This window comes from Coregonus lavaretus (genome assembly GCF_964263955.1).
Source record: "Coregonus lavaretus genome assembly, chromosome: 16".
In the NCBI taxonomy this organism is placed as follows: Eukaryota; Metazoa; Chordata; class Actinopteri; order Salmoniformes; family Salmonidae; genus Coregonus; species Coregonus lavaretus.
This window is the reverse complement of record NC_140003.1, coordinates 41,312,785-41,337,471: the sequence shown is the minus strand read 5'-3', so window position 1 is coordinate 41,337,471 and position 24,687 is coordinate 41,312,785. Positions and strand designations below refer to the sequence as shown.

At 45.4% G+C, this 24,687-nt stretch overlaps 1 protein-coding gene across 1 annotated transcript; it reads left to right on the top strand.

Annotated features, from left to right (window-relative positions):
• Window positions 1–3,926: 3,926 nt before the first annotated feature.
• LOC311143847 (gamma-crystallin M3-like) lies at window positions 3,927–5,083 on the top strand (the record flags this gene model as incomplete). Its single annotated transcript, XM_084179724.1, has 3 exons — window positions 3,927–3,938; window positions 4,277–4,522; window positions 4,784–5,083. 3 exons carry the CDS (start codon window positions 3,927–3,929, stop codon window positions 5,081–5,083), a joined length of 558 nt encoding a protein of 185 aa, XP_084035850.1.
• Window positions 5,084–24,687: the final 19,604 nt, after the last annotated feature.

The following is a 24,687-nucleotide window of genomic DNA, read 5'->3' as shown; positions in this document are numbered from 1 at the left end:
CTGATTGTTGAGCCAGGGTTGTTATTTTCATTTAGGGTGTCTGTTGTTTTGGTGTTGTATTTCTAGGTTTGCCTTTCTGTTGGTTGTATTTCTAGGTTTGGTCTATGACTCCCAATCGGAGGTAACGAGTGTCAGCTGTCGGCTCGTTATCTCTGATTGGGAGCCATATTTATTCTGAATGTTTTCCTGTGGGGTTTGTGGGTTTTTGTTTCCTTGATGCTGTTAGTCCTATTCAGTGTTGGAACTTCACGTATCGTATTTTGTTGTTTTCTGTGGTTGCTTTAATTTAATAAAGTAAGCATGTTTATCGGTACACGCGCTGCGCGTTGGTCTCATCCTTCAGACGATCGTGACAGAAAAACCCACCATACCCAGACCAAGCAGCGTGTCCAGGAACAGACGCAGGAGAGGACGCTGGTGGATGTCCTCCTCGGCTGGGGACAGCTTACGCAGGAGGAGGCCGTCCGGTACCGGAGGGCGATGAAGGGGGAGAACCTGGCAGGAGAGGAGCAACGGCGTCAGCAGGGCCATCGTCGGATGAAGGAGAGGCAACCCCAAAAAGTTTTTGGGGGGGGGCACATGGCTTGGGCGGCTGGGCAGCAGGAAGCTGCCACAGGGAGTATAGGTGAGAGGGCTAACGGAGTACGGGAGCCATTGGCGAGAAGAGGCAGGGATGTGTGTGTGGCACGGCGTGAAGGACTGAGGTGTGTTGCCAGTCCGGTCCGGCCCGTTCCTGATCCTCGGTTGAGGCCAGTGGTGTGTGTTCCCGGTATGGACCGGCCTGTTCCTACTCCACGCACCAGGGATACGGTGCGCTTCGCCAGCCCGGCCCGGCCTGTTCCGGCCACTCGCACCAGGGATACGGTGTGCGTCGCCAGCTCAGCCCTGCCTGTTCCTACTCCACGCACCAGGGATACGGTGCGCTTCGCCAGCCCGGCCCGGCCTGTTCCGGCCACTCGCACCAGGGATACGGTGTGCGTCGCCAGCCCAGCCCGGCCTGTTCCTACTCCACGCACCAGGGATACGGTGCGCTTCGCCAGCCCGGCCCGGCCTGTTCCGGCCACTCGCACCAGGGATACGGTGCGCGTCGCCAGCCCAGCCCGGCCTGTTCCTGCTCTCCGCACTAGGCGTGAGGTGAGTCCCCAGGGTCCAGCATGCCCTGTTCCGGCTCCCCGCACTAGGCGTTATGGGAGTCCCCAGGGTCCAGCATGCCCTGTTGCTTCTCCCCGCACTAGCCCTGTGATGCGTGTCCTCAGCCCGGTACCTCCAGTTCCGGCACCACGCATCAGGCCTACGGTGCGTCCCCAGGGCCAAGCATGCCCTGTTGCTTCTCCCCGCACTAGCCCTGTGATGCGTGTCCTCAGCCCGGTACCTCCAGTTCCGGCACCACGCAACAGGCCTACGGTGCGCCTCAGACGGCCAGAGTCTGCCGTCTGCCCAACGGGGCCTGAACTGTCCGTCTGCCCAACGGGGCCTGAACTGTCCGTCTGCCCAACGCCGTCTGAACGGCCCGTCTGCCCAACGCCGTCTGAACTGCCCGTCTGTCCAACGCCGTCTGAACTGCCCGTCTGCCCAACGCCGTTTGAACTGCCCGTCTGCCCAACGGCGCCTGAACTGCCTGTCGGCCCAACGCCGTCTGAACTGTCCGTCTGCCCAACGCCGTCTGAACTACCCGTCTGTACAGAGCCTACAAAGCCGCCCGTCTGCCATGAGCCTTCAGAGCCGTCCGCCAGATCGGAGCCGCTAGAGCTCTCCGCCAGACAGGATCAGCCAGAGCCTTCCGCCAGACAGGATCAGCCAGAGCCTTCCGCCAGACAGGATAAGCCAGAGCCTTCCGCCAGACAGGATCAGCCAGAGCCTTCTGTCAGACAGGATCAGCCAGAGCCTTCCGCCAGACAGGAGCAGCCAGAGCCTTCCGTCAGACCGGATCAGCCAGAGCCTTCCGCCAGACGGGATCAGCCAGAGCCTTCCGCCTGCCATGAGCAGCCAGATCCGTCAGCCAGCCATGAGCAGCAGGATCCGCCAGAGCCAGCCAGCCAGGATCCGCCATTCAGTCCGGAGCTGCCCCTCAGTCCGGTGCTGCCACTTAGTCAGGTACTGTTCCTTAGCCTGGTGCTGGTCCTTATCCCGGTGCTGGCCCTTAGCCCGGTGCTGCCCCTTATCCCGGTGCTGCCCCTTATCCCGGTGCTGGTCCTTAGTCCGGTGCTGCCCCTTAGTCCGGTGCCGCCCCTTAACCCAGTGGGGTGTAGTTGGGGGGTGGTAATGTGTAGGAGGCAAATTAAGTGGGTAATGACTATGGTGGGGTGGGGACCACGACCTGGGCCAGAGCCGCCACCTGGACAGACGCCCACCCAGACCCTCCCCTAGACGGTATGCTGGTGCGCCCGGAGTGCGCACCTTTAGGGGGGGGTACTGTAACACTCTGGCTCCAGGGACTCTGATTGTTGAGCCAGGGTTGTTATTTTCATTTAGGGTGTCTGTTGTTTTGGTGTTGTATTTCTAGGTTTGCCTTTCTGTTGGTTGTATTTCTAGGTTTGGTCTATGACTCCCAATCGGAGGTAACGAGTGTCAGCTGTCGGCTCGTTATCTCTGATTGGGAGCCATATTTATTCTGAATGTTTTCCTGTGGGGTTTGTGGGTTTTTGTTTCCTTGATGCTGTTAGTCCTATTCAGTGTTGGAACTTCACGTATCGTATTTTGTTGTTTTCTGTGGTTGCTTTAATTTAATAAAGTAAGCATGTTTATCGGTACACGCGCTGCGCGTTGGTCTCATCCTTCAGACGATCGTGACAATGATTATATTCCCTTGGTTCCCACAGTGAAGAAGTCATTCTTAAAACGGATGAAAAGAAAACAGTTGAGCTGAGTTTCCGGTCGGATTACTCCGAGAAGGGATACATGTTCCAACAAATCAAGACACTCAAATTAAATTGAATGCGAACGGTAAATCCTTTGGCGGTACCAGCAGTGCTGTGCAATAACACAGAATGCTGAGACCTGATTCGCTGATCACCTCGGGCACAGTTACCTCTGGGTATCCTCCTACTACTCGTGTGTGTGTGTGTGTGTGTGCGCGTGTGTGATGTGTGGCGTGTGTGTTTTAACTTTCAAGTTGTATTAGTCATATCTACGGGATACGCATGGTATACATCGTCCAACGAAATGCTTACTTGCAGGGTCCTTCTCGACAATGCAACAACAACAATAAATCATGAAAGATAAGAATACGAAAATAAAGTAAATGGTGTGTGTGTGTGTGTGTGTGTGTGTGTGTGTGTGTGTGTACCTGCTGTTTTCTAGGGGCAGAAGGTCAGACAGTAAATAGTCATGGCCAGGATGAATAATTGTCTCTCATAATAATAATGTGTGTCAGTGTGTTGCCATGGTAACATTTGAAATGACAGCTTGCTATTTATTGCCACTAATGAAGTATTGCTGAACTGGACTCACTGAACTGCCAAAAGAGTAACAATCTGGATAATACTTTACTTGGTACCTGCATACAAGGTAAGTACGTCTACTTCTTAACACATTATTAAACCTAGATACACAGTCGCCAAATGTGAAACCAAAATAGTAGCTGTTTCTATAGAGTTATGGTGGGATTATGCCTATCACATTAAAACAAACTAAAGCAAAATAGCACTTTTACTGTACACTGAACACTACCTAGTGTGGTTTGGAACATGTCAAAGAGACCATTGTATACTTCTTCAAAAACATCAGTTGTATTGACTTCTCAATGGAACAACCCATTCTAAAGTATTCGAGCACTCTGCAGGCCTCTATACCATATGTTGCTGGGTCAGGGTTTTACACAATGGGATGCCACAGATTCTTTGACTATAGTCAGGTATAAAGGTAAAGGCTAAAACAGGCAGGATATCAATGTAGCAGCAGCACAGCTCTCAGGAACAACCACAATCATGATGGGCAAAGTAAGCTAATGTTTCATCCCACACTCTTTTAAGTTTTTTAATTCAACAATGCCTGAATAGTGGCTGGTTAAGTGAATCACAATTTTAAAGTGATAGTTCACTTTTTTAAAGCAAGGCTCCTTTTCAACTTCCTTATAGAGTTGTTGTTTCCTCCAAACTATTTATATTTTTTTTATTGTTAACAGGTTATTTAGGATCACCTATAATAATCTAGCATTTGGGAGCTGGCATTTTAGGAGCATGTAGCAATGCTAGTTATAAAGCAACTTGTATCTGCAGATTCATATATTTGTATACATTTTTCCATAATATTGTATATACTACTTTTGTGCTTACAGATCACCTTCTACGAGGACAGGAACTTCCAGGGTCGTTCCTATGAGACCAGCCAGGACTGCGCTGACATGTCCTCCTTCCTGAGCAGGTGCCACTCCTGCAGGGTTGAGAGCGGCTGCTTCATGGTCTACGATCGCAACAACTACATGGGAAACCAGTACTTCATGAGGAGGGGCGAGTACCCTGACTACCAGCGCATGGGAATGGGAATGAACGACTGCATCAGGTCCTGCCGCATGATCCCCATGGTAGGTGGAGAGAGCGGACGCCAATCAATAATGGGAGCTAACAATGATGCTTTATGTAGAATTCACAAAGCATATGAACAATGTAATATTTCCCCATTCCACAAGAGGCCCATTGACTCCCTAAGAAGCCCTGCTGGCCTCTCCCTGGCTGTAGTAATAGCCAGTACATTACAGTAGGGTGAAGCAAAACATGTTTTAATGGTTGTATTCTCATATATATAATTTATCTGACTTGTGGAACCTTTGCTTTCCTCCTCACAGCACCGTGGAAACTTCAGGATGAGGATCTACGAGAGGGAGAACTTTGGTGGTCAGATGCACGAGATCATGGACGACTGTGACTCCATCCAGGTCCGTTACCGTATGTCCGACTGCCAGTCCTGCAACGTCATGGACGGCCACTGGCTAATGTACGAGCAGCCTCACTACAGAGGCAGGCAGATGTACATGAGGCCCGGAGAGTACAGGAGCTTCAGTCAGATGGGCATGGGAATGGGAGGCATGAGCGGTGGCATGAGATTCATGAGCATGAGGCGTATCATGGATAACATGTCCATGTAATATGCTCAGATGTTGTATGAAAAATTGTGAATAAAATATGCTCCCAATTTTACATTTTTGCATAATTGTCTTATTTTTGTGGTGTGTTTACTGAGAACACTCCCTGGTAGATAATTCATTAAGCATTTCACTATTTCACCCTCACAACTTTAACCTTTAAAAGTTTAGGAATATTGTTAGGAATAGGTAGGTAACAGAGGAGGCTGGTGGGAGGAGCTATAGGAGGACGTAATGGCTGAAAAGGAATAAATGGAATGGTATCAAACCTATGGAAACCACTTGTTTGACTACGTTCCATTTATTCCATTCCATTAATTACAATGAGCCCATCCTCCTATAGCTTCTCCCAACAGCCTCCTCTGGTAGGTAAAGCCTGTCCCATGCTTCCAGTTAGTGCATATATTATGACAACATTTTATGAAGTTTTTGTTAGTTTTGGTGTTCCGCAGGATTTTCTTTCGGCCGTTCGTGCACACAAATGTATTTCTTAAAGCAAGTCGAAGATCGGTAGCCGAAGTCTATGGCCCTTCATCGGTGATTGGTCAACAGTACTACTCCTAGTAGGAGTTGCAACATGAACATGATTTTTTGTCATTCATCGACAGATGACTCGTTTTTAATACACATTTTTTCACTTGAGAAATAGAACACCAAACATCTTAGCTAGCGTAACTAAGACCTCCTTGGCAAAAACGTCAAAATTAATGACAGATTTCTTCGTTCATTTTAGATTAATTCTGACTATTTTGAGGAAGTGTTTTTGGCTATGTTGTTGCTACGGTGGCTCAAGATGGACAAACAATAGTAATATTGCCACTTTTTTTCTAGTTTTTCAAGTGAAGGTCTTTAGGGAGCATGAGAGCACAGATGGTCGCTTTGCCTAGCCAAGCGCCTTTAGTGTGGCAGGCCACAGCAAGGCAGTACTTCCACTATGCACATCCCACCCCTAGGGGGCAGCAGCAACTGGGCCAGGTGCTAACAGTGCCGGTAGGCTTGATAAGTGAATGATTGGAAGGAGGCTTCCAAGATGGCGTGGTAGTGCGGTCATGTATTCTGTTGTGTCCTCGTGTAAATAGCCAGTTTTTTTAGTTTTTTGTCTTTTTTTCGTATACATTTCTCTTTCTCACTTTCCATCCTAAATATACTTTCCTGCAACCCGCCTCACCAAATGTGGAACGGATTCTATTATTTATTTATTTTTATCAAGAACCTACGGCTGATACTAGCCAGCTAGCCAGCTAACTAGCTACTTGCTATTAGCCACCGTTAGCGGTTTTCACCACTGTCCGTGGCCTGCACTACCTATCAGCCAGCTCTAGCCTGGACAATTATCGGCCAGTCTGCACAGCGTGCTATCGACCCAGAACATATTGGATTTTCTGCCGGAATCACTGAATCACTGGACCTTAACACCGGACCATCGCAACTAGCTAGCTGCAACCGAATGGCTGTTGTTGGCTAATTACCACTGTTCCGACACACCAGTTAGCCTTGAGCTAGCCTCGAGCCAGGCCCATCTCCCGGCTATCTACCTCTCTGTCAACCGGACGGGACCTCCTAGTGTCGACACAGAGCCCCGCCGATCCATCACGACTGGTCTGCCGACGTAATCGTCTGATATGGTTTCAACAGGCTTCCCATTGCGATGACCACGAAGATCCATCTGCTAGCCCCGGCCCGCTAGCACGTACAATCAGCAGCCGTGCCTCCTGATCGCCTGTGCTGTAGCAGCCTACGATCTGCTCCCGGACTTACTTATTTCTGTTCACTGGACCTTATGATCACTCAGCTACACAGCTAATGCCTGCTGGACTGTTCCTTTACACGGTACCCCATCCTGTTTATCTGTTTAGCCTCAGCCCAAACTTTCGTCGCCATTACCAGTTGTTGTCTTAGCCTTCTCGAATAACACCTGTGATTGCATTATGCCTCTCTCCCATGTCAATATGCCTAGCCTATTGCTGTTTGGGTTAGTTCTTATTATACAATTTCACTGTAGAGCCCCTAGTCCCGCTCAACCAGCCTCAGAGAGCTCCTTTGTCCCAACCCCCACACACGCGGAGACCGGCTCAATCGGTACCGCCAGTGATGCTATCTCTTTCATAGTTACCCAATGCTTAGGTGTACCTCCACTGTACTCATATCCTTCCATATCCTTGTCTGTACATAATGTCCTGAATCTATTCTACAACGCCCGGAAATCTGCCCCTTTTATTCTCTGTACCCAACGCACTAGAAGACCAGTTCTTAAAGCCTTTAGCCGTATCCTTATTCTATTCCTTCTCTGTTCCTCTGGTGATGTAGAGGTTAACCCAGTCCATGTAGCCCCCAGTATCACAGGTGCTATCATTTGTTGACTTCTGTAACCTTAAAAGCCTTGGTTTCTTGCATGTTAACATCAGAAGCCTCCTCCCCAAGTTTGAGTTATTCACTCCGTTAGCACACTCTGCCAACCCTAATGTTCTAGCAGTGTCTGAATCTTGGTTTAGGAAGGCCACCAAAAATTCAGAAATTCCCGTCCCGAACTACAACATTTTCCGTCTAGATAGAACTGCCAAAGGGGGCGGAGTTGCAATCTACTGTAGAGATAGCCTGCAGAGCTCTATCATACTATCCAAGTCTGTGCCAAAACAGTTTGAGCTTCTACTTCTAAAACTCCACCTTTCCAGACAGAAATAAGTCTCTCACCGTTGCCGCTTGCTACAGACCTCCCTCAGCCCCCAGTTGTGCCCTCGACACCATATGTGAATTGCTTGCCCCCCATCTATCCTCAGAGTTCGTACTGCTATCTGGGATATGCTTAACCCCCCTGCCGTCCTACAATCTAAACTAGATGCCCTCAATCTAATACAAATTATCAAGGAACCTACCAGGTACAACCCTAAATCCGTAAACATGGGCACCCTCATAGATATCATCCTGACTAATTTACCCTCTAATTACACCTCCGCTGTCTTCAACCAGGATCTCAGCGATCACTGCCTCATTGCCTGCGTCTGTAATGGGTCCGCGGTCAAACGACCACCCCTCATCACTGTCAAACGCTCCCTAAAACACTTCAGCGAGCAGGCCTTTCTAATTGACCTGGCCCAGGTATCCTGGATGGATATTGACCTCATTCCGTCAGTAGAGGATGCCTGGATGTTCTTCAAAAGTGCTTTCCTCTCCATCTTAAATAAGCATGCCCCATTAAAAAAATTCAGAACTAAAAACAGATATAGCCCCTGGTTCACCCCAGACTTGACTGCCCTTGACAAGCACAAAAACATCCTGTGGCGTACTGCATTAGCATCGAACAGCCCCCGCGATATGCAACTTTTCAGGGAAGTCAGGAACTAATATACACAATCAGTTAGGAAAGCAAAGGCTAGCTTTTTCAAACAGAAATTTGCATCCTGTAGCACTAACTCCAAAAAGTTTTGGGACACTGTAAAGTCCATGGAGAATAAGAGCACCTCCTCCCAGCTATCCACTGCACTGAGGCTAGGAAAAACTGTCACCACTGATAAATCTACAATAATCGAGAATTTCAATAAGCATTTTGCTACAGCTGGCCATGCTTTCCACCTGGCTACCCCTACCCCGGCCACCAGCTCTGCACCCTCCGCTGCAACTTGCCCGTGCCTCCCCCGCTTCTCCTTCACCCAAATTCAGATAGCTGATGTCCTGAAAGAGCTGGTAAATCTGGACCCCTACAAAACAGCTGGGCTAGACAATCTGGACCCTTTCTTTCTAAAATTAGCCACCAAAATTGTTGCAACCCCTATTACTAGCCTGTTCAACCTCTTTTTCGTATCGTCTGAGATCCACAGAGATTGGAAAGCTGCCGCGGTCATCCCCCTCTTCAAAGGGGGTGACACTCTAGATCCAAATTGTTACAGACCTATATCCATCCTGCCCTGCCTTTCGAAAGTATTTGAAAGCCAAGTTAACAAACAGATCACTGACCATTTTGAATCCCACCGTACCTTCTCCGCTATGCAATCTGGTTTCTGAGCTGGTCATGGGTGCACATCAGCTACGCTCAAGGTCCTAAACGATATAATAACCGCGATCGATAATGTTGTGGAAATTAATCATTATACTTTATTAAAAATCAGTTCTTCCAGAGTTTTTGTAGAATCAAGATTTGACTTTATTTCAATTCAACAAAGCCCGTGCTGGTCTGCAGAGTAGCCCCATTTTCTCTCTCTCTCTTCCCTAGCTATATAGTCTCCTTCACACACACCCTAGCTTAAAATCCCTCCCTCTTCAGTTTCCCGCTCTTTATCGCTCCGCCCACTTCCTTCGTCTATGATGCCGGCTAAATTCGACTTTCATTCAACAAAGAATTCTAACTCTATGTTCGTGATTAACCCAGTTTTATCTCATAGTCCACTAAAAATCTCTTTCATATCCCCCCATATGGGATTACTAATCCCATACATTTACAAAAGTATATTATGTTTATGCTATCAATCACAATCTTTGCATTCAAGGTTATACTCATAATGAACAATATCCATATTTCTACTCAAAACAATTACAATATACACTGCTCAATAAAATAAAGGGAACACTTAAACAACACAATGTAACTCCAAATCAATCACACTTCTGTGAAATCAAACTGTCCACTTAGGAAGCAACCCTGATTGACAATAAATGTCACATGCTGTTGTGCAAATGGAATAGACAACAGGTGGAAATTATAGGCAATTAGCAAGACACCCCCAATAAAGGAGTGGTTCTGCAGGTGGTGACCACAGACCACTTCTCAGTTCCTATGCTTCCTGGCTGATGTTTTGGTCACTTTTGAATGCTGGCGGTGCTTTCACTCTAGTGGTAGCATGAGACGGAGTCTACAACCCACACAAGTGGCTCAGGTAGTGCAGCTCATCCAGGATGGCACATCAATGCGAGCTGTGGCAAGAAGGTTTGCTGTGTCTGTCAGCGTAGTGTCCAGAGCATGGAGGCGCTACCAGGAGACAGGCCAGTACATCAGGAGACGTGGAGGCGGCCGTAGGAGGGCAACAACCCAGCAGCAGGACCGCTACCTCCGCCTTTGTGCAAGGAGGAGCACTGCCAGAGCCCTGCAAAATGACCTCCAGCAGGCCACAAATGTGCATGTGTCTGCTCAAACGGTCAGAAACAGACTACACGAGGGTGGTATGAGGGCCCAACTTCCACAGGTGGGGGTTGTGCTTACAGCCCAACACCGTGCAGGACGTTTGGCATTTGCCATAGAACACCAAGATTGGCAAATTCGCCACTGGCGCCCTGTGCTCTTCACAGATGAAAGCAGGTTCACACTGAGCACATGTGACAGACGTGACAGAGTCTGGAGACGCCGTGGAGAATGTTCTGCTGCCTGCAACATCCTCCAGCATGACCGGTTTGGCGGAGGGTCAGTCATGGTGTGGGGTGGCATTTCTTTGGGGGGCCGCACAGCCCTCCATGTGCTCGCCAGAGGTAGCCTGACTGCCATTAGGTACCGAGATGAGATCCTCAGACCCCTTGTGAGACCATATTCTGGTGCGGTTGGCCCTGGGTTCCTCCTAATGCAAGACAATGCTAGACCTCATGTGGCTGGAGTGTGTCAGCAGTTCCTGCAAGAGGAAGGCATTGATGCTATGGACTGGCCCGCCCGTTCCCCAGACTTGAATCCAATTGAGCACATCTGGGACATCATGTCTCGCTCCATCCACCAACGTCACGTTGCACCACAGACTGTCCAGGAGTTGGCCGATGCTTTAGTCCAGGTCTGGGAAGAGATCCCTCAGGAGACCATCCGCCACCTCATCAGGAGCATGCCCAGGCGTTGTAGGGAGGTCATACAGGCACGTGGAGGCCACACACACTACTGAGCCTCATTTTGACTTGTTTTAAGGACATTACATCAAAGTTGGATCAGCCTGTAGTGTGGTTTTCCACTTTAATTTTGAGTGTGACTCCAAATCCAGACCTCCATGGGTTGATAAATTTGATTTCCATTGATAATTTTTGTGTGATTTTGTTGTCAGCACATTCAACTATGTAAAGAAAAAAGTATTTAATAAGATTATTTCATTCATTCAGATCTGGGATGTGTTATTTTAGTGTTCCCTTTATTTTTTTGAGCAGTGTATGTGTTAGTATCCTAACACATCATACCTAAAATAAATGCAACTTTGTTTTAACCATAATATCGAGGAGATGTTGAGAATAGTGTCAACATCTTTAACTCACATAACTTCATTCAGATCAATCAGTCAGCTTAAAATTCATAATCATAATTAAATTAATTACCCAAAACAAATTTAGAAGGACAATTCTCATTTAGTCACCTTGGTTCCATCATTTAAAGTTAAAACTCTCACCTTGGCACATACTGACACTGGCAGAATGTACATTTATATTATCCATTATTCTAGCATTAGCTTCCTCATAAAGAGAATTACAACAGATCAGTATCTCAATGCATTCCTAGTCTAAATTACTATAAATTTAGCAGTGTATAATACCTCCTTAATCAACCTACTACCTCAAATAACAATCCCTTCCTCCCCCAGCACTCAATATTCTTGCGTGTCTTCATTATGTTCTTCAGATAGCTTCATAGTTCATCTTGGATTGCCCATGACAATGTCCCAATTCCAATGTCACATCTGAGCCGCCCCACCTCTACCTTCATTCTGTTTTGTCCATTTTGCCAACCAGTATACCCAAACTATGAGAAATGTTGTATTTGAATAGATCTCTCTTCCTACCCACTCCACATGGACTCCTGTCACATTCTTGAAAGAAAGGGCATAAGAGAAAAAGCAGTTGATTGCTTTGCTTGGATGCTGGTTCTGATTCAGGTCTCCTGGTAGAGGTGGTGCTGGACAGGAACGCCTTCAACGCCTTTGTTGCTCCTCTTCAGCCGGGTAGAGGGTTTTATGTTTTTATTGAGGTTCACACCATTCTGGACTGAATTATCTCTGCTCTGCATTAAGACACCATCCGTAGTAACCACGAGAAAGGACAGATCATAACAGTTTAGTTGAGTTCATTTCCAATCCAAAACATCCCTATAAGCATTGACTATATGACAAATTATTATGTTTCACCAATCATTCTTAATACCAATTTCTAATTCTTGATCCTGCTGCTCACAGAAGAGGGCTCTGGGCAGCCGAGCGGAAATGGAGGAAAACTAGACTCCCTGCGGACCTGTCATCTTTTCACTCCCTCCTCTCTACATTCTCTTCCTCTGTTTCCGCTGCTAAAGCCACTTTCTGCCACTCTAAATTTCAAGCCTCTGCCTCTAACCCTAGGAAGCTCTTTGCCACCTTCTCCTCCCTGCTGAATCCTCCTCCTCCTCCCCCTCCCTCCTCCCTCTCTGTTGATGACTTCGTCAACCATTTTGAAAAGAAGGTTAACGACATCCGATCCTCATTTATTAAGTCAAATGACACCACTGGTCCTGCTCACACTGCCCTACCCTATGCATTGACTTCTTTCTCCCCTCTCTCTCCAGATGAAATCTTGCGACTTGTGATGGCCGGCCGCCCAACAACCTGCCCGCTTGACCCTATCCCCTCCTCTCTTCTCCAGACCATTTCCGGAGACCTTCTCCCTTACCTCACCTCGCTCATCAACTCATCCTTGACCGCTGGCCATGTCCCTTCTGTCTTCAAGAGAGCGAGAGTTGCACCCCTCCTCAAAAAACCTACACTCGATCCCTCCGATGTCAACAACTACAGACCAGTATCCCTTCTTTCTTTTCTCTCCAAAACTCTTGAGCGTGCCGTCTCTAGCCAACTCTCCTGCTATCTCTCTCAGAATGACCTTCTTGATCCAAACCAGTCAGGTTTCAAGACTGGTCATTCAACTGAGACTGCTCTTCTCTGTGTCACGGAGGCTCTCCGCACTACTAAAGCTAACTCTCTCTCCTCTGCTCTTATCCTTCTAGACCTATCCGCTGCCTTTGATACTGTGAACCATCAGATCCTCCTCTCCACCCTCTCCGAGTTGGGCATCTCTGGCGCTGCTCACTCTTGGATTGCGTCCTACCTGACAGGTCGCTCCTACCAGGTGGCGTGGCGAGAATTTGTCTCCGCACCATGTGCTCTCACCACTGGTGTCCCCCAGGGCTCAGTTCTAGGCCCTCTCCTATTCTCTATATACACCAAGTCACTTGGCTCTGTTATATCCTCACATGGTCTCTCCTATCATTGCTACGCAGACGACACACACTTAATTTTCTCCTTTCCCCTTCTGATAACCAGGTGGCAAATCGCATCCCTGCATGTCTGGCAGACATATCAGTGTGGATGTCGGATCACCACCTCAAGCTGAACCTCGGCAAGACAGAGCTACTCTTCCTCCCGGGGAAGGACAGCCCGCTCCATGATCTCGCCATCACGGTTGACAACTCCATTGTGTCCTCCTCCCAGAGTGCAAAGAACCTTGGCGTGACCCTGTCGTTCTCCGCTAACATCAAAGCGGTGACCCGATCCTGCAGGTTCATGCTCTACAACATTCGCAGAGTACGACCCTACTTTACACAGAAAGCGGCACAGGTCCTAATCCAGGCACTTGTCATCTCCCGTCTGGATTACTGCAACTCGCTGTTGGCTGGGCTCCCTGCCTGTGCCATTAAACCCCTACAATTTATCCAGAACACTGCAGCCCGTCTGGTGTTCAACCTTCCCAAGTTCTCTCATGTCACCCCGCTCCTCCGCACACTCCACTGGCTTCCAGTTGAGGCTCGCATCTACTACAAGACCATGGTGCTTGCCTACGGAGCTGTGAGGGGAACGGCACCTCCTTACCTTCAGGCTCTGATCCTACACCCAAACGAGGGCGCTACGTTCATCCACCTCTGGCCTGCTAGCTCCCCTACCTCTACGGAAGCACAGTTCCCGCTCAGCCCAGTCAAAGCTATTCGCTGCTCTGGCACCCCAATGGTGGAACAAGCTCCCCCACAACGCCAGGACAACGGAGTCACTGACCACCTTCCGGAGACACTTGAAACCCTACCTCTTTAAGGAATACCTGGAATAGTATAAAAGTAATCCTTCTTCCCCCACCCCCCATAACAAAAAAAAGAAAAGGAAAAAAAAGGTGGTTGTCCCACTGGCTATCATAAGTTGAATGCACCAATTTGTAAGTTGCTCTGGATAAGAGCGTCTGCTAAATGATGTAAATGTAAATGTAAAATGATAGATTTTTCTTTGAGGGGTGTCTGCATTCCAAAGACTATCTATATCTAGGTGCCATATAGTTTCACATTCTCGCTTAAATTCTCCCAAATTATATAACCCAATTGTTTTATTGTAACATTCATATGTTTGCTCATAGTCTATCTGATATTTATCTGGTTTCCCTTTTCCTTGTTTCTATTCTAACGTCTAATTGCTTACACTTCTCTCCCCATCCTGGTTGATTATAAAAAATATATATTTAGGATTTCCTAGATATGACAAACATTCTACTGGGCAATATGGTCTTTCCGAGTTCCTTAGATGACAGAAAGTGTGGTTGAACATAGCACAGTCCTGGTAACTTGCTGCTTCAGGTCACAGTTACCCCATGTGAGTTCCCCATAATCCTTGCGTTGGTTCCTCCCACACCAATAACCAGTTGACCCTCGTACTCCAATAATGATCCCTTTCTGTATTTTAGTTACGGTTCCTGCCTGTGCAGGAATATACATTTTAATCCTGTCTGTTTCTCTTCTCTGTCTTGTTCTTTTGCTCTTTACTATTGTCAGTTTGTGTCACGGATTCTGCCGAGGCTGCCCCTCCTCCTTGCTCGGGCAGGATTCGGCGTTCGTCGTCACCGGAATACTAGCTGCTGCCAATCTGTGTTCTATGTTTCTATGTTCTACCTGTTGTTGTCTGATTGTCACACACCTGTTTTCCATCATGTATTACTCCTTCCCTATTTAACCCGGTGGCTCCCAGTGTGTTTTGTGCGTGTTTGTTTTCGTTTTGTGTGTTGTAGGTGAGCGGGTTTGTTCCTCCCTGTGTGGAGGTATTTTGTATTGTTTTCTTTACTTATTTCAGTAAAGTACATTTCATAGAGTTCTGTGTCCTGCGCCTGACTTCGATCCACCGCATTACACTGACACTCGTGACAGTATGCCATTCCCCTTCTTCTCAGGGGAACTAGTAAAGGGCAGAGAAATCAATGATGGGGATATCTGGAAGGTCTTGGAGGTCTGGAATATCTCGGCGTCTGGAAGGTCTTGGAGGTCTGGAATATCTCGGCGGTCTGGAAGGTCTTGGAGGTCTGGCCCTCCCCCGAGGGAATCAACAAGAGCACGTAGCTCATTATTATCATTCCCATTGCCATCCTCTTGCCTCTCCTGATTCTCGCCAACTCCAGCATCCTCATGTCCTTCATCTCTAGATCGTTGGTTTACTCGTGGTACCCTGGTACAGTGGTTCAGATGATACCAGGTCGCGCTCCCCTCTATCTGTACAGCCGTTGGTGTAACCTGGATGACGATGTATGGTGGGGTTGGAACACTCCTATATTGGAAACATGGATCTAAGTATCTGTCTCTGCCACTTTTACCATCATTGAGGTAGCCAACAACACCTGGTACGGGCCCCTCCACATAGAGTCTTTCCAGCTCTTTCTTCTGTAGTCTTTTACCGTCACATAGTCTCCAGGGCGCAGAAAATGCTCAGATTCTCCTACTCAGTTGGGCAGAGTTGCCTTCACCCATGGAAAGAAAGTCTTAAGAACATTGTTAGGTTAGGTGATACACAGTATGCTACTGTACCATGTCTTCTTAGCAGTCAGGAGAAGCCTTGAGATTATGAACCACTCCTTTGCTTGTTGCAGTCCATTCGTTTCATAGACAGGCCGCCTCTACTCCCTGCCTCCTACCACAACTATACTTTCACATGAAACATTTAACCTAACCAATAACACATTAATTACTACTGCTCACATACTTAATACAATTAGCATATTTTACCACAAAAAAACATTAAAACCCCTGTAACCACAAAAACATTAAATCCCATGTAACCAATACTTCCCCCCTTTGGACACATGCATCACATCATGATTCATGTGTTCAAAAAACAAAACAACACCAATATTGCCTGTTAAACCAAAATAATAACTGAAGTTAAAATGACAACCTTTGATAATATCTTAACCTAATTGCATTCCATAATATTATTCAAGGAATATCCTTCATTCAGGACTAACTCTCTCACTTCATCCTTGTCCTGTTTGGAATGATATATAGGAGTATTGCCAAATTATAAACTTCTTCATAATTATGAGTATTATAAATGACCCTTAACTCGGTATCATAAATTACCTTAAACTCATCATCCTATGTCACTCGGTTTTCCAGTGTGGGTGATCAAATCACACTAGAAAATCAAGACAAAGGTCAGAGGTCGTTCAAACCCTTTAAAGAAATGTTTCATTCTTGAGTGGTCTAATCATTAATAGCCGTCAAAGCATGTCATACATTTTGTATCCTAAGTGTACAGTAAGTCCTTAGTACAGCTCTTTTGAAAATAAATCACATGTATTTACTTATCACTCAGTAAATAAAAGCCCAAAATACATGTGTTTGCTCCTTTAAGACATATCACTTCTATTCCGTGAAAAGAACCCTAAAATCAAAAATAAATATCCTATACAGCTAACATTTCATACTAAGTAGGTTGTTTGTGGTTATTTGAAAACCATATAGTAAAACAATAAACAAACAAAAAATGGCCAGGCCTTATTTATAGTCTTTGAAAATATTTCAAAGAAAAGAGAGAATCACTCCCCCCTTTTTCCTGGAAGAAAAAGTACATGTTTAGTTAGTTTCCATTTTGATACCTCTTAACAAGTAAAAACAATTTAAATTCGAAATTCTCACTCTCCATTGAATATACCAATCCACATCTCCTGATCCCCCCCCCCTCCGAAAACCCTCAACAACATCACTCGTGACTGCTCCCTTCCCCGGTGACTTCCACAATCCAGTGCACATAAAATGAAATAAAGTCCCATGAGATTTAAACCCCTAGGCTTTTCCCTAGTCGCACTGCTCCCACTCGATCACGCCCACCATGCTTCGTGACTTCGAAAACTCCAATCCCCAAATATACTATCTCTTGCCTCGTTGGTTGTACTTTCCCACATGCCCTGTGGCCCCTCTTCTACCAAAATAGTTTACTAATGTGATGATGGTTTTGCCTATTAGTGTCCTCGTCATTCGACGCCCATAACACTTTACTACAATCCACAACACTCAAATTCAACCCCTTCTGCGATTGTTGAAATGCAGCGTGATACACCATTTGACTATTTGTAACCCTCATTCGCGCTGTCACCCATACATACTGTCAATTTACATGTCACCTTTCAGAATCCATTATCTTTGACCCTCTGAAGGATTCTTTAACCCCACTGAATGTAATACTTTTCCCTGTCACAAATACAGTAAATTTCTCAGTGTAAGGAATCAGTGATATTTGATCCCAAGTATCTATTAAAATGTTGTTTGAGACGTGGTCTCCTACATCTCCCTTATCATTCATACTGTAGGGGATTTCCATCAATCCTAGAAAAAAGACTCCCAATCAAGACACATCAGACATTATCGTGTTTCATTAAGTGGAATGTACACCTATAACATAACAAACCCATAACCACTTTCCAGTAATCTAATAATTTCAACCTGCTGCATTGATTTTTAGTAAAAATAAAAATTGTTGTGCAATCAATCCAGAACCTACAAAAAGTTAGTGCTGTCCCCTGTTCCCTAGTCAAAAATACATGCTTCTCTAGCTACCCTGATTTGGTCCTTCCCACTAGTTCTAAGACTGCTGCCATTCATCTTAGCTGGTGCCATTTCTTTGTTATTATTATTTATTATTATTTTTATTATTTCCCCTTTATTTAACCAGGTAAGCCAGTTGAGAACAAGTTCTCATTTACAACTGCGACCTGGCCAAGATAAAGCGAAGCAGTGCGATTAAAAACAACAACACAGAGTTACACATGGGGTAAACAAAACATAATCACACAAATTACTCTGTTGTGGTTACCTAGGCCTCCACGGCTTGGTAGGACAATCCCTTCTCATATGTCCTGATTGATTGCACCCCCAGCAGACACCTGGTCTTCTTGGTCAACCATTCTGGTGTGTCTGATGCTGTGGTTGGTACCATTGATTTTTGGGTCCATTTTCATTATTCTTGTTCTGCCACTGTCCAGGGGATTGTTGTGTGTACACATTCACTACTGGTAAGGCTGGAGCTCTTCGGCCTTGCTGCTGAGGCGGTGGTTGTTGACCTCCTTGGAGAACAGGTGCCATGGCACCCTTTTCTGCCGGTGTCAGTCATCACTGGAGCTTGTGTTTTATTTTTGTCCTTTCTTGTCAGCTCTTCCAGCTGCAACTGTCCCCTGTTTTCTCAGAATCTCTCTCCACTGCTTCGCCAATTTCCGTTCATCCCTCCTGTATTTCTCCATTGCGTGGATAATATGGGTCGCAGAATTCCTTGCGTGATTCTAACGTTTGTCCCTCTGTCTCACTCTGTCCTTGATCAGAGTCAGCATACTGTCTAAGTTATTCACCTTCCTCATCACTTGTTTTCCCCCCATCTTTTTACCCATCATACTCTTGTTCATCTATCCTATAATTTCCCAGTTTCGTTAACATACCCCTCAGTCCTTCATAACAGTCTATATTTAAATGTGATTGTTCTCCTCTTCTTGGTGTGGAAACCTGTTGCTTCCTTTTTTTTTGCTTCTATCTCTACATTCCCTGTTATTGAGGCTAGACCTGTGACCTGAGAATACTGCCCCCTTCTGTGTATGGTGGGGGTGTAGTTAAACCCCCCTTCTGTGTATGGTGGGGGTGTAGTTAAACCCCCCTTCTGTGTATGGTGGGGGTGTAGTTAAACCCCCCTTCTGTGTATGGTGGGGGTGTAGTTAAACCCCCCTTCTGTGTATGGTGGGGGTGTAGTTAAACCCCCCTTCTGTGTATGGTGGGGGTGTAGTTAAACCCCCCTTCTGTGTATGGTGGGGGTGTAGTTAAACCCCCCTTCTGTGTATGGTGGGGGTGTAGTTAAACCCCCCTTCTGTGTATGGTGGGGGTGTAGTTAAACCCCCCTTCTGTGTATGGTGGTGGTGTAGTTAAACCCCCCTTCTGTGTATGGTGGGGGTGTAGTTAAACCCCCCTTCTGTGTATGGTGGTGGTGTAGTTAAACCCCCCTTCTGTGTATGGTGGGGGTGTAGTTAAACCCCCCTTCTGTGTATGGTGGTGGTGTAGTTAAACCCCCCTTCTGTGTATGGTGGTGGTGTAGTTAAACCCCCCTTCTGTGTATGGTGGGGGTGTAGTTAAACCCCCCTTCTGTGTATGGTGGGGGTGTAGTTAAACCCCCCTTCTGTGTATGGTGGTGGTGTAGTTAAACCCCCCTTCTGTGTATGGTGGGGGTGTAGTTAAACCCCCCTTCTGTGTATGGTGGGGGTGTAGTTAAACCCCCCTTCTGTGTATGGTGGTGGTGTAGTTAAACCCCCCTTCTGTGTATGGTGGGGGTGTAGTTAAACCCCCCTTCTGTGTATGGTGGTGGTGTAGTTAAACCCCCCTTCTGTGTATGGTGGTGGTGTAGTTAAACCCCCCTTCTGTGTATGGTGGGGGTGTAGTTAAACCCCCCTTCTGTGTATGGTGGGGGTGTAGTTAAACCCCCCTTCTGTGTATGGTGGGGGTGTAGTTAAACCCCCCTTCTGTGTATGGTGGTGGTGTAGTTAAACCCCCCTTCTGTGTATGGTGGTGGTGTAGTTAAACCCCCCTTCTGTGTATGGTGGTGGTGTAGTTAAACCCCCCTTCTGTGTATGGTGGGGGTGTAGTTAAACCCCCCTTCTGTGTATGGTGGTGGTGTAGTTAAACCCCCCTTCTGTGTATGGTGGGGGTGTAGTTAAACCCCCCTTCTGTGTATGGTGGTGGTGTAGTTAAACCCCCCTTCTGTGTATGGTGGGGGTGTAGTTAAACCCCCCTTCTGTGTATGGTGGTGGTGTAGTTAAACCCCCCTTCTGTGTATGGTGGTGGTGTAGTTAAACCCCCCTTCTGTGTATGGTGGGGGTGATAGTTAAACCCCCCTTCTGTGTATGGTGGTGGTGTAGTTAAACCCCCCTTCTGTGTATGGTGGGGGTGTAGTTAAACCCCCCTTCTGTGTATGGTGGGGGTGTAGTTAAACCCCCCTTCTGTGTATGGTGGTGGTGTAGTTAAACCCCCCTTCTGTGTATGGTGGGGGTGTAGTTAAGCCAGCCTTTTTCGGTTCACTCTCCCTCTCCATGATTATCCTTCTAGCCTTGGCTATGCTGTCCCTCCAACTCTTTCCTTCCTCCCAGAATACTTTCTCTCTCTTCTTCTTTCCAAAAAAATGAGATTTTATCCCTTGCCTTTCTTTTAATATTCTTCTTATCCTTTGTTCCCTTGTCTCATCTCCCATTAAGATAAGACACTCGCTCCCCTGTGCTTTCGTACTCTTATTTTCCTTTGTTCCCTTATCTTATCCCAAACCTATAAAATAGCCCCCTCACTTTTCCTGTCCCTAGGTATTTTCCCAGTAGTCTATGCAGTTATAGGTTGCTAGACCACCCCCTATTCACCCCTTAATCATATTCACGTTTCTATTTTCTTTAATCTAGGTTTTTCGTATCTAACTTCCTATACCTTCTTTTCCTGTCTTTCAGTATATCTATATCATACGTTATTATTTTTATGTTTCCTGTCACTGTGTAATCCACTATTGTACATCCCCTTATCCTATACTTAAATGCGGCTGGTTCTCGTTCTAATCTTCGTCTTGGCATTTATTCCCTAACTCATCCTTCTTTGTCTTTCTCTTTTACTTGTGTATATCTGGACAGCTAGTCCCTATCCTAAATTCTCCTACCTAGATTTCTATTATTACTATCATCCTGGTCTTATTACTGGATCAATGACATAGGTAATAGCTGTTTCGCATTAGCTTGTGCCTTTTCCGGATAATGTTATAATGGTATCTTATTGGATTAATTTAGTTAAAATATAAATGTGTTGTTTAACAAATCTAGAACCCACTATAAGTTGGTGCTATTCCATCAGCATAATAGCTAAAGCTACTTGCAATCCACTGGTCTACGTAACGAAAACAAATTATCGTTTTATAATTCACCAACTATTTGCATACACCACTGGTGTTACGCAACCTATACAATAAAGTAATAACAATTAGAATTTGTCAAAGAACTGTTTTCCATTCAACTATTCAGACTTCTGCTTCAAATGTCTCTTACAGCTCAATACAGTCAAGCAAGTACGACTCTCTTTTACCCGCGAACTAGAACCATAAATTATTTTCCTTTTGTTATCAATTCAAATAATTGCCATTTCCAGTCCGTCAATAGTCCACATTACAACTCTATTTTCAGTCGTTTTTAAACTATCAACTAATTCGGCAACACAAAAATAATTATTTTACTCCCCCCACTATTCCTGTTGAATAAGTGAGTCGTTCAATTCGAACCCCGCAAACTACTGAATCCCAGTCTTACATCACAACCCATAACTATAGTTGAACTATAATCAGAAAATCTAGATTTTAGTCAGTAATGCATAATCTATGCTTTATTGAAATGACAAGTAAATCCTCCTTTATTCCAATTATAATGGTCTGTAGTTTTTATATCTGACACATACCACACTTATCAGAAAATAGCTTTACCGGACAAAGATCTCACAAGCTCAAAGGGAATGACTTAGCAGTCAACGAGCCAAATCTACATTTATTAATTTGGAAACAGATCTAATGAATTTAATCAAAAGGATTATGTTTTTTCACCCTAATATACTAAAATTCCTTTACTATATCACCTCTGCTCCGAAATGATAGATAGTTATTATAATGCTTAATCTTATTTCTATCACATGATCTATGTACTTTCTCCCCCCTCCCCCCACCCGTCTACGTGTTTGGGCGCGCAAGCCAGCACTTATATAGTATTCCACTTCTATCTAATAATCAATTACTCGCACATAACATTCATCATATTTTAATATATTCATATCAACCAAACCATTCGTATTTCTAATGATTCTTTATTACCACAGGTTAGTTTACCCTAATCTAGTCCCAGCGGACCATCAACTTTAACTACCTAGACCCCTCCCCTCAGTCATAGACTCCTCCCAGAATCCTATAGACTGGTCACTATTCACTGATCTTACACTATTCTATGCCAGGCAGTGTTGTACACCCCCCAAGATATCATTATATACAAAGCTTATTATCCAAACCTATATAACATTATCATACACACCTCTTTATCTCATCATCCAAATCTCAGAGTGAGCCTCATTTTCCACATTTAGACCATTCTCATATCACATTCACACAATGTTGTTCTCAAACACGCTTAAATCACTATTCGTATAACCTACAGGAATATTTTATTCTATAAAAGTGCCCAGATTTAGAATGTTAACCCTAGCACGTTTGACATTTCACTATGGTCAATTTTACCATAATCCTACATTACTTCTAAATTTCCCAAATGTAATGACCCCCTACAAGAGTGGCCAAAATGCAATGTGTTGACGTCATACGATTACCCCCTTACACGTGACCTGTTCCTCCAACAAGATTTCTCATACCCCTCCGGGAAAATACACACACCCCTTCTGATCTCCTTCTCCCAGTAACGTGAACTTTCCACACTCCGTTAGTAAATGAATATCCACATACTATTAATTCTCCTCTTCCTAATGCAAGATTGGGCTTGCCCTTTCTCCACCAGCCTTAGAAGCTTCAAACAACCTAAAATATTATCCCTTTCCTGTCACTTCCTCCACAAAGAAAAGGCTATTATTTGCAGGATTTCTTTTTATTGTCCGATCACTCACACAGATAAGCAGCCACTAATGCTTAAATGAATCAGACAGAATGAATCACTGAATGACTCACAGCCGCTCAAGCTAACCATTCACCCGTACGAGATGAGCAGACCTACTCTATCTAATTATTTATACTTTGAAGCCCTGGTGGCTGTTCACAACCATTCTTATCCCTGAGATGAAAGGCGCGACTTCCAATTTATGGTGTCACCTACTCCGGATGACCTACTTTTTTACCCGATTAGCTGTCTAATTTGTGCATCCCCTCACCCAGGATGATGCACACCTACCCGAGCAGTCCTCTAACGATGAACTCCTCGTTAGAGCGGTACCGTAAGCCCTCTCAATCTTATATACAACTCTTGGCTAGCCACCTGCCCATTCAGTCCTCTGGAGTGCTAACCCTAGCTCTCCACAGCGGTACCACAGGATTTAACTTATTTACACTTATCAACAATAACATTGCATGCAAGCTTATTTCTCATTCCAACAAAAACTCAGTACTTTTCCTAAATTTGGTCCTTAATGCTGGAGAGAACACTTCCGTAACCAACACTCAGATTCAGCTTGATCGAATCACACAGTTCTATGCTAATAGTAAGTATGTCGCTTACCTTTATTTAACAGTGGCCACTGCATCTGTGTGACTCGCTCAAACTTCCTCCGACGGTCAAGCACTCAAAGATCTCTATTAATAGGTCCCATCCTGGGTGCCAATTATGTTGTGGAAATTAATCACTATACTTTATTAAAAATCAAAGTTCTTCCAGAGTTTTTGTAGAATCAAGATTTGACTTTATTTCAATTCAACAAAACCCATGCTGGTCTGCAGAGTTGCAAAATTATCGCAACCCCTATTACTAGCCTGTTCAACCTCTCTTTCGTATCGTCTAAGATCCCCAGAGATTGGAAAGCTGCCGCGGTCATCCCCCTCTTCAAAGGGGATGACACTCTAGATCCAAATTGTTACAGACCTATATCCATCCTGCCCTGCCTTTCGAAAGTATTTGAAAGCCAAGTTAACAAACAGATCACTGACCATTTCGAATCCCACCGTACCTTCTCCGCTATGCAATCTGGTTTCCGAGCTGGTCATGGGTGCACCGCAGCTACGCTCAAGGTCCTAAACAATATAATAACCGCGATCGATAATGTTGTGGAAATGAATCATTATATTTTATTAAAAATCAAAGTTCTTCCAGAGTTTTTGTAGAATCAAGATGTGACTTTATTTCAATTCAACAAAGCCCGTGCTGGTCTGCAGAGTAGCCCCATTTTCTCTCTCTCTCTTCCCTAGCTATATAGTCTCCTTCACACACACCCTAGCTTAAAATCCCTCCCTCTTCAGTTTCCCGCTCTTTATCGCTCCGCCCACTTCCTTTGTCTATGATGCCGGCTAAATTCGACTTTCATTCAGTTCAGAATCAATAGTAATACAATCAATCAATCCCTTATCTTGCAAAAACACTCATGTTTAGTTTAAACTCTGTTCAACCCCGGCTCTCCCGGGCTTGACCTGAAGACTGATTGTTGGACATGACAGGTCCATACTTAAATCTTTCAAACATACACAAACCCCACCCCATCATGCTGTAATCAATCAAGAAGATAGCCAAGGAGAGACAAAGGTTTAGCCTGAACTCTGCTCAACCCTGGCCGCTCTTTCCACTTTGTTTGAGGAGAGAGGCAAAAGGCCACAGTCTGGTTTCAGTCTCTGATAAAGTAGGACAGCCATGGATTTAAGTAAGAG